The following is a 14,025-nucleotide window of genomic DNA, read 5'->3' on the forward strand; positions in this document are numbered from 1 at the left end:
ACTCGTCGAGGATACCATGGCATCGTGTCCCGGTGGACCTGCGCTCGCTCGTGGCCCGCGCGCAGTCAGTATCGGATCTCACTGCAGATGGAAGTGAAAAGGTCGGCGCCGCAGAGGGCTGCCGGCTGCCTGGTTGGCCAGGTCGGACCATTGTCGGGATGCAGGTAGTTGTCCACAATCGAGATGTCCTTGATCATGCCTGACCCCGCGCAAACCCTCCCACCGGATCCAAGCGGTACGGAGTACACAATTTGTGGTTCCCCATCGTCGTTTGACCGTGCAGTGAGTGGGAAATGGTGTTTCCCCGTGGGTGCGTGGGAGTGGACGTCGCTCGTCGCCTGGGCAGCCATGTCAGCCGGCGCATGTCCATTTCCGCGTGTAATCATGTAATGCGGATGCAAGACCACGATATGAGCCCTAGCGAACTGTGCGGTTGTCAGACGAAACTGGAGTGTGGCCTTGGCGCGTACATGCAGGTGGGCGGGCAGACGTCACCTCCTGGCTCTAAATCGAGCTTCCGCAGATAACCATACATGGAAGGCGCTAGACTATATCTGCAATCTACGTAGCCCAAAAAAACACGCGCGATGGGTACGGCTGGCTCTCTCGCCTCAAGCTTGTTCGTAGGCAGGAAGGACTAAATCAATGTATGTGAAGGCTACTATACCCTGCGTTTTCCGGTATCGTACGTCGCCCGTATTATTCGGAGGCTCGCATCTCTGGAATATTGCGATCGTCTCGCTTGCTCAGGCGTATCTGTAGATATTGACAACCGAAAAAGTTATGTACTGAAGCTCAATATTGGTACTAGGGCCAAATTCAGAGCCGGGGCACTACTTCGGCCGCGGCCACGCCATTCTTGCCCTCAGGGTTTCAAACCGTGCGTTCATCGGCGCAGTCCCAGCAGCTTGGTTACTGGGACAAAAGGACAAATGAGCTTCTCCCGCCTTCTTCACTAGATCCCACGCGCCCGAACTTTAGTCGTAGGAAATTCTTGTGCTCTCATCACATACTGGTGATCATTTCGATGCCGTCGTACCCGCTACTCCAGAGTGGACGTCGTTGCCCGACGCTGCGGTATGGAGCGGTGTGGGAGGCGAGGCGAAGGCCGTGGCACGAATGGCAGAAGTGGATATGTGCGTGGGTGGTGGTGCTCTCTGGCGTGCCTCAGAAACGAGCAGCAAACAAAGCTAGCAAATGTGAACAGAGCGTGCCCCGTATGGCACAGAAGGACTGGGCCAGGCTGCATGCGCTGGCCGGCATATGGACGGTTGAAGGCCGGCGAGCGGTTGCACAGCAGCCTTAGTAGGACTTCGATACGACGGTCTAGCAAGCCTGCAGGCAGTTCTCGCATCTGACCATTCATGCTGTATCACCCACCGCGCCCACTGGTGAAGCGCGCACCGCAGAGGCTTCAGTCATGTACGGTGTGCACACGTCCGGATACTCTCCTTCGCTGCCAGTGCCGCCTGGCGGCAAGGAGCATCTGGCGCGGGAAATGGTCATCGGCGCCCCCATCATTGGAGCCCAGCATGTCGCTGACAGCAGTCCGTTTGGGCGCGTACTCCCAGCAGAGTGGTAATGGCCTGGACGCCACTGCACTCTAATCCACCCAGAGACCCAAAGCCGCTGGGATCACGCCGTGACGGATGCGCGAGACGACGCACCAGACTGACGGAGCTCGACGCGCAGCGCTTCTGTTTCGACCGACAGCGCGGCGGTGGCGCGCACAGATTGCCTCCGTCGAACGTGCACATGCAGCGGGCGTGCTGGGGGGGGTGGGCAGCGCGGTACAGTGCAGGCGCAGAGATTCGGACGAACCGCGCCAAGCGGGCGCATCGTCGTCTGGTTGACTCGTCGTGTGGACTTAGCTTTTCTCGGGAAGCCCTTCTGCGTCCCGTTGCGGCGTGCAACCTTGTCCTGGCAAAAGCTCTCCCTCCTGGCTGGCGCCGACATGGGTGCTAGGCGGTTCTCGAAATATTAAGTACTTCTGTCTCCGCCCATCGCCAGCTGCGCCTGCTGCTTTCTGCGATGCGGCCGTGGATGTTGGGAGGCGCGTTTCTATTTGCATCGTCGTCGATTCCTCGCCGCCGCCCGCACCCCCCCCTCCGCTCTCTATGACGGCGCAACTGACTCCGCCCCCCACGCCTGCCCGTCGAATGTATTCCGCCGTCCAGGCCGCGCCGGTGCCCGTCAATCGCCAGCCCAGTACACAGCAAACCACCTACAATGCACCGAGAATGTCCAGGTCAGTCGCCCCTAAGCCGCCGTATCTGGAGGAACCCGTTCTGACCCGCGAATAGAGGATTGCCCATAGATGCTCTGCTATCGAGTCGGCCAGAGCCCGCACGAGAAACGTACGCGATTGAGAAGTTCCACGAACATGGACGCGTCTACTACCGATTCCGCCAGGATATGTACATGTTTCCCGCCGACGATGTCAGTCTTTCTTACCTTTTCCCGTGACACGCGTACTGATGGCAGTGTGCAGACGGAGCATGAGCGCCTGGACATCCTTCACGACCTGATCTACGGCACTGCGATGGCGGGTCAGCTTCACATCGCCGACTTTGGCAGGAATCCGCCACGCCGGGTATTGGACGTTGGATTCGGTAGCGGGTTTTGGATGATCGAGGCAGGCAAACGCTATCCGGACTGCCAGATCATCGGCTTCGATCTCGACAACCCTCTAGGTGTTGCACAGGACCGCAATTGCCAATTCAGATCGCCCGTGGATTTTACAGCACCCACCTGGGCCATCGAGGACGCCTCCGTCGATCTAGTGCACATGGCCCAGCTGTGTGGGTGCGTGCCGAGATGGGAGGATCTGTACGCAAAGGCTTTCAGATCACTGCGGCCCAACACAGGGCAGATCGAGCACATCGAATTCGATTGGACGCCTCGAACTAACGAGCCTCAAATGCCGCCACAAGCGACAGATCTGGTGAACTGGTGGTGAGTAATGTTTCAGTCTATCACGCAAACTTTGCTGGCATGCCTCTGATTACTGACCCGCGAGTCAGGTATTGGATGCTACTGGCCTCGGACAAAGCTGGGAAATCGCTACGCTTCCGGGAAGACACCGAAGATCTCCTGGAAAACGCAGGCTTCGTGGATGTCAGCCACAAACGAGTCCGGGTGCCCCTCTTCAACGCTGGCACCAAAGACAAGCGCGAAAGAAAGCTGGCTCATGCATATCAGACCGCAATGGGACACCAGGACTCACAATCCTTCACCGGCTTCACCATGGCCCTGTTCACACGCTATCACGGAATGCCACCCGAGCAAGCAGCACAAATCTGTGCTCAAGCGCTGGCGGTTGTGCAAGGGCAACCCTTGCCTCTTTACATCACTTTGTAAGTCGCGAATGACCGGTGCGCTTAAAAATGAAGCTTGGAGCTGATGCAACCTGCAGGCACGTCTATACGGCTCGTCGTCCGCAGAGCTAGTCGCACATCCTAGTGTTGTTATTCGACACCCCATTGGACCTTCGACCACGCTGCAACTGCGCCATGCAGCAGCAGCATCATGAGCTGGTAAAAGCTAGCTTGGATGCGCGCGTTGGGAAGCTCAGGCACCGCCGACCGGACCTTCCTTCGTCCCGGATGTTGGAGGTCGGTCGGTATTTTCTACTTATGCAGCTTCTCAAGTACCTTTACGGCGTTCGCCATGCTGGTCGGAAGTACACGCACGCTCGAAGCCTGGTCGATCCGGCGGTGGACGTGGACAGGGACTGCACGGTGCAGTCTTGCGGGGAGTCATGCGTCTTCCTACTTCACAACAAGCAGCGCCATTTCAAACACTCGTGGTGCGAATGCAGCGAAGTTCCTCGGCTGCCAGGATCAAGCAACGATGGCCTCGTGGTTCTGGACCATGACACAGCAATCGCGCACGTAATGACATGTCACTGCGACCTGCACGAGCACAGAAAGGCGTTCGCGGCTGAACCGGCATCGAGTCCGATCTTGATTCATTGTGGTTGGGCGGAAATCCAAAAGTGGCACAACCGCCAGCTTCTTTTGAGTTTAAAGTGGGAAAATAGCGGCGATGTCGCTCGCTATCCACTTTTTAAAGCATGCATGACAAGAAGAAGCCGATACAGCGAGCTGGTTTGCAACGATAATGCTCGTCGTGTTGAGAATTGCTAGAATCGTTAGCATGTCGTTACGGCTTTCGGCTTTTACAGCGCACGATTGGATGGGAAAGCACAAGTTTCGACTCAGTGAGATTCAGTGAGATTCATTCTTGGCAAAGACGACCACCACATCCCGGCGATCTTATCATTTAGCGGAGAATACTCGCGAGCTGTCCGAGAGAATACGAATGAATACATAGAACTTAGAAGGGTGGGCATATGCCACAAAGGAGATTGCAGCGTGGAGTGAAGATGAGAATGTATGACAGCATTCTTGCTTGGTTCGATGGGCTATCCTGGCGAGCATGGAAGGCGGAAGCTACAGCTCACAGCTGCACGCACGTTCTCATGTAGCAAAGCATCGAGCGCGTGTTACCCTAGGGCTGCATGATGAATTTACCTTCTGTTTGGCACTGGCACCGCAGATTCTCCTCCTACATTCTCCGCCTACAGCATGTACAATGTGCATGACTCGCGCGAGGGTCAGCCAGTCAAGACACCGGCATATGTATACGCCGCACTAGTGCGTACTCTCGCTTTCCTCTACCACTCGGCGACCTCACCTGCCTTTGGCTGCTGGATACGGACAATCTTGTCACAATTCAGCAAGCACAGCGGATCGAAAGATTGTTTCATCTGTAATTGGTGCGTAGAACGGTTAGCCTTTGCCCATGCCTATTCGGTTCGCATCGTAATGCATGTAAGTGGTGGTGGCGCATGGGAAGTTGTCAACCTACCTTTCGCATCAGATCCACAGCCTCAATTCCGATTTCATGCTGCAGGTAATCGCGCTTAACAAGCCCGACTCCATGTTCACCTGTTGCTGTGCCTTCCAGCTCGATGGCACGCTTGACCATTTTGTGGACCACTTCCTCTGCAATCTCGTGCTCTTTGTCGTTGTACAAGATGATGGCGTGGAAATTGCCATCACCCACGTGTCCGACGATGGAGCCTATGAGACCTGACTTTGAAATGTCATCTTTGGTCTCTTCAATGATCTGTGGTAAGCGAGAAATTGGGACTGCCACATCGGTGGTCCAGACATGATCGCCATCGTTCTTCTTTTGGGCCATGACACTCCATAAAGCTTCTTTCCGCGCGGACCAGAGCTCTGCTTGTTCCTCTGGAGACCTCGCGAACTCAAACGTCTTGCTACCAGACTTTTTCGCCAGGTCCTTGACAATGGTAATGTGCTCTTTCACGCTTGTTGGAGTGCCGGCGAACTTGAAGAACAATGTCGGCACCTCTTTCCATGGGCGTGAAGTCTGTCCAGCCTGGTTGATGCACCACATCTGGACGTCGTCCAGGATCTCGATGGCCGCAATGGGGACGCCAGCACCGACCACTCGGAACACACAGTCCGCGGCAGACCGGATGGAAGGGAATGTGCACACCGCCACGTTGGTGCTCTGCGGTTTGGGAGTTACCTTCAGAACAGCTTCTGTTACGAGACCCAGAGTGCCTTCGGATCCGATGAACATACGGGTGAGGTCATATCCCGCGCTGCTCTTTCTCGGCCTTTGCTTGGTCTTGACGATGGTACCATCAGCTAGCACAACGGTGAGCGAGAGGACCCAATCCTTCATCGTGCCATATCTGTATGCGTTTGTGCCTGAGCAACCAGTTCCCACCATGCCTCCAATCATCGCACCGGGACCCGGATCAGGTGGGAAAAAGAGTCCTTGATCGCCGAGTTCCTCGTTGAGATTCTCCCAGCCTACTGCCGGCTGCACAACCACGTCCAAGTCTTCCTTGTGCAGTGCCAATATCTTGTCCATGCGACTGAAATCGACGCAGATGCCACCTCGTGTAGCAGCAAAATGCCCCTCCAGCGAGGTGCCTCCGCTGTATCCAGTGACAGGTATCCGACGCTTGTGACAGACCTTCATGATAGCAGAAACCTCTTCCGTGCTCGCAGGTCGAACCACCGCAAAGGGCACATCATCGTCCAACGCATGATGCGTGCTCCACTCGCTACCCGCGTGTGATTTGAGATCTGCCTGCTCCGTCGAAATGTTCTCCTCGCCAACGATATCCTTGAAGTCGCTCCACGCAGCTTGCAATGTTGCGGGTGAGATATCGTGTTTCGGTGCTTTCGACTGCGAGAGTGGTAACGTCGAGTGAGGCACAGGCTCCGCTGGCGTCTGCTTGCCCATGAGCCATCCTCCAAGAGCTCCAACGGCAAGCACTATGGGTATGAACCACACTCCACTACTGTTTGCCGCCTTCTGCTGTTCTCGCTGCTGCGCGAATCGTGCCTGCTCTTCCTTTTCCCGCAAAACTCTCTCGTGCGTGCTCTGGTACAGTTGTCCCTTGAATGATTCACGTCCGTTGGGATCCTTCTCATCGGTGGCATACGCGCGGCGTGCTGCGACCCAGCTGTTTCGACCGAGAGCTATTCGCGTGCTGAACAGCTGCCGCTGCAACAGGCGTCTCGGAGCCGCCATGGTCTGTGACGCTGCCCGTGTTGGCCGGGCCAGGTGTCACAGGTGTCAAGGAGATGATTCGCACGAGGCTACAGCATCCGCCTCATCTTATCATGCTGAGCATATGCGGCTAATGGAAGGAAAAGAAGAAGAAGCAAGCACACCATCGATGTGCTCTCCACCAAAGCTCCCAGACCCTGGCACGGCCTGCCCTCGGCACGAGATGCCGGATGGGTGGAACGTCTGAGCGGGTCTCTAACATGATACAGTACACAGTACAGTTCAGTGCAACGACACGGACAGAAAGCAGATGGTCAGCCATACGGCCGTTGATATTGAATAAAATTAAGCTTCCGATACGCTCGAAAATGCTATAAAGAATATTTCTGGTCATCATTTCCCATTCACGTGAATGATGGGAAGGGGTGTCTCGCGCTTCCGCAACGATACGCACAAACCGTCTATACAAGCGCCACATACTCCTGGGTGCTGTGTCCAGATGTCCCCTCGCTCACAACGATTCCCTTGTGCCTCGCACGTCGTAACGTCAGCCACGGACCGGTGCAGTGGCTGTAAACGTGACGCCAGGGCCGATTCTCGAGTGCTCATGAGCATCGGCGACCGAGAGGAGTCCGGATGGTGCTCACGTTGAACCTATCGGGGCCGGCGCTGTGAAGTGTGACGACCGATGCCCGCTGATAATGGCCTGGCAGTGGCGATGGGTGACGCGACAAGGAGATGCTCAGCAAATGGCCGAGCGGCTGCATACGCTGTGCGTTGAACGTAGGACATGCTCGTATGCCCGATTTGAAACCTCAGCGCAGATCTCATGAACTGGTACTACTGTGCTGCATCGGCATACCAGGCGGTTGCCCGGCACTCGTCATGCCCATAGGCAAACCGTGAGGCATGGGTGGCTGTCCCGCCATTCCAGCAACAGGACTGTTTGGCTTTCCATCGTCTCCAGTGCGCTTCTTCTCCTTCTTAGCCCACCTTAAGCCGCACGCGTTGCAAAGGGTTTTAGGTCCCTTGGGTCCTTTGCGCCATTCCGGTGAGTCTAATGTACCGCAGTCCGCACATACGTACTCATCGGCAACCTTCATTTTCTTCTTCTCCTTCTTGGAGCCTTCCCTGTCCCGGTCCAGTAGGATCGCGATGCCGGCATCTCCACGAATTAAAGCAGGCGAGGTATCGCCAGTACTAATACCATGACTCCGCTCGCCATCGCGGTATCGTAATCCTGTCAATAGTTCGATGCTCTCCAAGTGGGTATTATTTGCTTCATATCGCGACATTTTGTCTGCAATACTGTCGGGCTTCTGTGAGGAGAGCGCGCTGTCCAGGTTCTGCCTAGTGAGCGCAGTATTAGAGATAGGAGGCTTGGCAGGCGGTGGCATGCCTTGATAGTTGGGTGTGGCATTAGCAGGCACCTCTGAAGCACCGCTTTCGGGCTCTCGTGAGGCTCCCATACCAGAATGGGAGGGTGTTGCGCCAGCCTGTGATGTTTGCTCCCGGAACATGCGCTCTTGCTCCGCTGTCTCTTCCTTCTCCTCCTCCTTGAGCTCCATAATCCGCCTCATCAATCGTTCGTTCTCAATCTTATGTTCGAGGAAAGAATCCAATAAAGCAGCATTTTTGGTGGGATATGGCCGTGCCATCATAAAGAATCCTCGGCACAAGCCTGCTACTGGCAAGGTCTGTCCATTTGGCGTCTGTCCAAAAGTTGCTGCCCCTGCAGGCTCAGGCGATATGTGTGGATGCCCATCGCACTCGAATATCATGTATGTCCCATCGTCTTTCTTAAATCGGTAGAAGAAGCGAAGCGCATTTCCACTCGCGATACTCTCATTGAACTCCCTCATAAATATTCCACTATCGTCTGGGTGCACATATTCTCCAATAAATTTGCCGATAAGGGAGTGCGGTTCGTAGCCCGTGATCGTCTTGCAAGATGGCGAGACGTACAATATCCGTCCATCTGGCGTGAGGATATGTAGGAAGTCTTTCAGCTCTTCGATGATTCTTTGCGACCAATTCCTCCGCTTCGTGAACTCGGTCAAGGTGCTCTGGTTCGACTGCGGTGGCATTCCGAAGCCGGTGGGCAGCGGCCCAGCACCAGCACCCGACATGTTGCTGTCCTGCTGCTGGTGCTGGCCTTGGGGAGTGTAGCCACCCGCGCCATTACTGGCAATGATGGAGTTGGTCTCCGGAGCGGGCGCCGTAGAGACGCCGATGGGATTGAACGACTGGTCGCCGTTGCCCGACAGATCAAGGTCCAAGTCCATGGGCAGGCTCATGTCGATGTCGAGGCCATTCAACCCGCTGGCATCAGCAGTCATCATGCCCATATCCACCGCTCCGCTGCCGGCCATCTCGGCATGGCCCTGCTGGTGCTGGCCGGGGTACATCGGTCTCCAGCGCCAGTGAGGTGGGCACCGCGCCCTCTAGGCTCGATCGTGCGATCCCAATCTGAGGCTGGTGCGTCCAAGCCACGCTTGCGCTCGCGATGTTTGCAGGGGAGTCGTCGGCGAGCTCTCCGTCGCCGTGTGGTAGGCCGTTGGCGGGTGCTGTGTCTCGCTAGTCTCCTCCACCATAGGACGATGGAATATTTGCGCGGCAGCGTGCATGAGGTGTGCTGTGTTTCTGGCGCAACTATAGCCTGCAACCTGCAAGTGCGGAGCGGCTTGGGCGCAGATGGATGACGGCAACGTTATAGCTGCTGGCCGCTATGGGCGCCCGTGGACAAGGAAGATCTCTGTACGCGCGGTGGTCCAAGAATTTTGCTGGGTGGTTTCATGCCCTGCAACGAGCGTCGCTGGCCGTGATTTCTCTGCCTGCGACCAACCAGCCCGCACCGCGACGACGCTATTCGCCCACACTAACTAGGAGGAAGAGTGATAGTCTTCCCCCGTGGCGTCCCCAATGTTGTTCCATTGCCACGTGCGATGACGTTCATCTGCAGTGCCATCGACCACCACGCCGGCAGCCGTCTACTGGTGTGTTTCTGTCTCTGTCTCATGCAGTAGCACCAGCGGCATGGAAAAGTCCCAGTGCTGTTGATTATCGATCCACTGGTTTTGTTGGAGGTGAATCAAATATTGACTTGCCGGCTGCGGCACGTGTCGACGCGATTGCTGCCTGTCGCGAACCGCGTCTTCCGTCCTAACGTGCACTTCACTTCGAGACAAACAGTTTCGCTGCTCGATGCGCGCTTCGGGACAATCACCGCATCTTCTCCCATCTTCTCCAGGGCATGAAAGCCACGTTTCCGGCTTTCTGCCCTTCACTTCACCACTCCTTCGCACTGATGACCTGCCGCTGAACTGATCAAGCAGGCCGCCACCATGTCGAAGATACAGAAGCTGTCAATCTGCGGCATCCGCTCCTTTGACCACAAAAACACCATCGCGATCGAGTTCAAGGCACCGCTCACCCTCATTGTCGGCGTCAACGGCTCTGGCAAGACGACCATCATCGAGTGCCTAAAGTATGTCACTGCTGGCGAGCTGCCGCCCAATTGTGCAAATGGACAGTCATTTGTTCATGACCCCAAGATGTCCGGCGAGAAAGAAGTCATGGCTCAGGTTAAGCTTCTCTTTACATCTATCGAGGGCCATCGCATGGTTTGTGCTCGAAGCATGTCCGTAACCGTGAAGAAGGATAGCCGCACATTCAAAACACTCGAAGGCAGTCTCCGCATGCAGAAGGGCGGCGAGCGCAATGTCATCAGCTCGCGTGTCTTTGAGATGAACTCAATCATGCCGCGAATGCTTGGAGTCTCCAAAGCCGTGCTGGAGAATGTCATCTTTTGCCACCAAGAGAGTTCACTCTGGCCCATGTCTCCACCCAAGGACTTGAAGGTCATATTCGACACGATTTTCGAAGCTTACAAATACACCAAGGCGATTGAGAACATCAAAATCCTGCAGAAGAACAAGCGACAGGAGCTGGTTGTGCTTAAGCAAGGCGAAGATCACGCCAAGGCTGATAATGAGAAAGCGAAGAAGCTCAAGCAGCAAGAGGAGCGCCTACGGAGACAGTGCAATGCACTGCATGAACAGAACGCGGAATTCGAAGAGAAGATTCGTGAGGCCCAGCGCCAATGGGAGGCTGTCAACAACGAACTTGGACAGGTCAATCTGATCGTGGGAGAGCTGACCGGCAAGCGCATCGAGCGACAGACCAAAGATGAGAGTGTCAAAATCCTTCGGGAGAATCTCGTGGAGATGAACGAGTCCGAAGCAGATCTTCAGAAGATGCTTGGAGAGCATGCGGAGCGGATCGAAGTATACAAGCAAGAGCTTGTCGACAAGAAGGAGCTTTACGGCGAAAAGGAGGACGAGCTCACTACCGCGCGCAAACAACAAAGTCTGCGCGAGCGGGAATGCGGATCCTTCGAGGCGGAGAAATCAAGCAACGAGCGACAGGTTGACAACCGCAATCGCATGATCCAAGACGCGGCTCGCACTCATGGCATATACGGCTTCGAAGACGTCGACGATACCACTGCCGCAGCGTTCATGCGAGAGATCACGAAGAAGGCCAGAGATCAGCAGACTGAATTCGAGCGCCATCGTGCTGAACAGGTTGAAAAAGTGCAGGAACAGCAAAAAGTGTTGACGAGTCTGAATGAGCAGCTCTCGGGTTTGCGGTCAAGCAAAACGGCTTATCGCCAACAAGTTGAATCGCACGACCGCAAAATCAGCTCGATTCAACAATCGAAGAATGACCTTCCTGCCGACGAGGGTTCAAAAGTGACGCTTGAATCGCAACTCAGAGACGTTCAAGAAAAGTTGCAGAGTGCCAAGTCCGACCTGGCCAATGCTACTTGGGATGCCGAGATCGAGCAGGCAACTGCGGCAATCCGTCGACTGGAGGAGGCCCGCGAAAAGCTTGACAACGAACAGCACGAAGCCGTCCAGCGTGCAGGAGATTCGGCGCAACTCGATTATGTGCAAAAAGAACTCAAAGGCGGCGAACAAAGCCTCGCGACCATCATCAAAGCTCACCAGGAATCACTCGATGCTGTTGTGGGTGAGGGATGGACGCCAAAGACGCTCGATACAGCCTTCCAGCGAGCTTTGGACAAGAGCATGGTGGAAGTCAAGGAAGCTCAGAGCCAACGCGACGCTTCCGTCAGACAGTACGACGCGATCAGCGCCACTTTCAACGAGCGCAACAACAGCCTCAAGGAGAAACAGGATGAAATCAAGAAAGCAGAGCAGATGATTAAACAGCTCGCAAACTGTACCCCACAGGAGTATTTAGAAGTGGTGGAAGGCCTGGAGGAGGACTGTGACAGCCTGAAGCGCGAATCGGCGAGCTTCCAAAGAGTCCAAGAATATCTGCAGAGTTGCATTTCTGACGCCAAGAAGAAACACGTCTGTCGTACATGTGCGCGCTCGGTGGACGCCAACGAGCTGGAGACACTTCTGAAAACCGTCAAAGACCAGCAAAAGAAGTACGTGGATTCAGAGCAGAACGAGAAGAATCTCAAGGAATGCCTACAAGAGCTCGAAGACGCCAAGAAGGCCAGCAGCTTTGTAGACACCTGGGAGAGGATCACAGAGAAAGAGATCCCGCAGTTGAAGGAACAAGTCAGCCAGGCTGAGAAATCTCGTGCCAATTTGAGCGAACAGGTCAATGGTGAAGAGGCTATCGTGAAGGACAAGGAATCGAAGCAGCGCGACATCAACAGCCACAAGAAAACGATTGAGCGGATCGTCGGCTTATCACAGCAGATCGTGAGCTTTGAGAAGCAGATCAAAGAGCTGGCCGCAAAGCAGGAATCCGCCGGTTTGTCTCGGGGACTGGAGGCCATCCAATCGGACGTCAAAAGCAACGATGTCCAGCGCAAGGCACATCTCAGTGCTCAGACGGAAGCTACCAACAACCGCGACAGAAAGAGGGCCGCCATCAATGCGCTCGAGCTCGAAGCCAGCAAAGCCACTGGCGCATTGCGTCAAGCTGAGTATAACCTGAAGCAGAAACAAGCACTGGACGAACAAGAGCAGGAACACCGTGCATCAAAGGCAGATGCTCAAAAGAACATTCGCGACATTGACCTTCAGCTAGAGGCTCGCTCGTCCGAGCTTGAGCAACAGCAGGAGAAATACGCAGATATCACTCGCCGTGGAGACGAGGCGGATCGAGAGCAGCAAGAAAAGGCCAACAAATTGAACACTACTGTCAACAAGTTGAATGCGATTGTGCAGGACATCAAGGCTTATCACGACCGAGGCGGAGATGACCAACTCGCGCAAGCAAAAGAAGCACAGCATGCTGCAGAGGCAGACGTGGCACGAATTTTGTCGGAGCAGCGTAAAGTAGCTCAGAATATCAAGGAACTGGAGCAGCAGGCCACACGCTACGCCGATTCGAAGCGCGAAATCGCTGACAATCTGCGTTTCCGCCGCGACCTTGAACAACTGAAAGCTGTGGAAGCAGAAATCGCGGTGCTCGAGGCACGTGGTGCGGAAGCAGATGCAGAGCGCCTGAACGCCAAAGCGAGGAGATGGCAGGACAAACGCAATGATCTGGCTGCTGACCAGGCGGGTGTTATTGGAGAATTGAAAGGACTGGATCGCGAGCTCGTGGAAGCGACCGATCTGTACAACTCGGAGTACAAGGAATCTGGCAAGAACTACCAAACTGCTCACATTCTGGTGGAAACGACGAAGGCAGCCATTAACGACCTCGGGCTCTACTGGAACGCGCTGGACAAAGCCATCATGAAGTTCCACACGCTAAAGATGGAAGAGATCAATCGTATCATCGACGAATTGTGGCGCAGAACATATATGGGCACTGATGTCGACACGGTGCTCATCCGCAGCGAGAACGTGGATGGCACTACGAGAGGCAACAAGTCTTACAACTATCGAGTCGTCATGGTCAAGCAAGACACGGAGATGGACATGCGCGGTCGTTGCTCGGCTGGCCAGAAGGTGCTGGCTTCCATCATCATTCGTCTCGCGCTCGCCGACGTCTTTGGTCATTCGTGTGGTATGATAGCCCTCGACGAGCCAACGACGAACCTCGATGCAGACAACATTCGTGCTCTCGCGCAGAGCTTGTCGGAAATCATCAAGATTCGCCGCGCTCAGAGCAACTTCCAGCTCATCGTCATCACGCACGACGAGGAGTTCTTGACCCAGATGAACTGTGGCGATTACACGGACGACTACTGGCGCGTCTACCGTGACGAGAACCAGAATACTGTGATTGACAAGCAGAATATTTCTGCTGTGCTGTAAAGAATTGTAGACTTAGCGAGGCGTTTTGAGGGAAAGGAAAATTCTGTCACAGCTTAAAAGCATTGAGTGCTGTGCTGGTTCTGCAGGGAAATCATGCTAGCGCATTGCAACGACGTCGATAGGTGCGATACTGTATCATTACTGTCTTTCCACTTCCTGCTCCCGCCCAGCGTGCATCATCGTTAGCATTTGGTCTGCTACAGAGCAC

The 14,025-nt window shown here is 55.0% G+C and overlaps 4 protein-coding genes across 4 annotated transcripts; 2 read left to right on the plus strand and 2 right to left on the minus strand.

Moving 5' to 3' along the window:
- Positions 1 to 2,117: 2,117 nt before the first annotated feature.
- On the plus strand, positions 2,118 to 3,449 carry RHO25_008529 (uncharacterized protein; the record flags this gene model as incomplete). The annotated part of the gene is made up of 5 exons (XM_023600664.2): positions 2,118 to 2,248; positions 2,304 to 2,439; positions 2,492 to 2,955; positions 3,024 to 3,356; positions 3,416 to 3,449. The coding sequence occupies 5 exons, from the start codon at positions 2,118 to 2,120 to the stop codon at positions 3,447 to 3,449; spliced, it is 1,098 nt and encodes a 365-aa protein (XP_023449649.1).
- A 1,229-nt stretch (positions 3,450 to 4,678) lies between these two features.
- RHO25_008530 (uncharacterized protein) lies at positions 4,679 to 6,582 on the minus strand (the record flags this gene model as incomplete). The annotated part of the gene is made up of 2 exons (XM_023600665.2): positions 4,679 to 4,771; positions 4,873 to 6,582. 2 exons carry the CDS (start codon positions 6,580 to 6,582, stop codon positions 4,679 to 4,681), a joined length of 1,803 nt encoding a protein of 600 aa, XP_023449646.1.
- An 806-nt stretch (positions 6,583 to 7,388) lies between these two features.
- RHO25_008531 (uncharacterized protein) lies at positions 7,389 to 8,969 on the minus strand (the record flags this gene model as incomplete). Its single annotated transcript, XM_023600666.2, has 1 exon — positions 7,389 to 8,969. The coding sequence occupies one exon, from the start codon at positions 8,967 to 8,969 to the stop codon at positions 7,389 to 7,391; it is 1,581 nt and encodes a 526-aa protein (XP_023449647.1).
- Positions 8,970 to 9,905: 936 nt separating this feature from the next.
- On the plus strand, positions 9,906 to 13,817 carry RHO25_008532 (uncharacterized protein; the record flags this gene model as incomplete). The annotated part of the gene is made up of 1 exon (XM_023600667.2): positions 9,906 to 13,817. The coding sequence occupies one exon, from the start codon at positions 9,906 to 9,908 to the stop codon at positions 13,815 to 13,817; it is 3,912 nt and encodes a 1,303-aa protein (XP_023449644.1).
- Positions 13,818 to 14,025: the final 208 nt, after the last annotated feature.

This window comes from Cercospora beticola, chromosome 5, assembly GCF_033473495.1.
Source record: "Cercospora beticola chromosome 5, complete sequence".
In the NCBI taxonomy this organism is placed as follows: Eukaryota; Fungi; Ascomycota; class Dothideomycetes; order Mycosphaerellales; family Mycosphaerellaceae; genus Cercospora; species Cercospora beticola.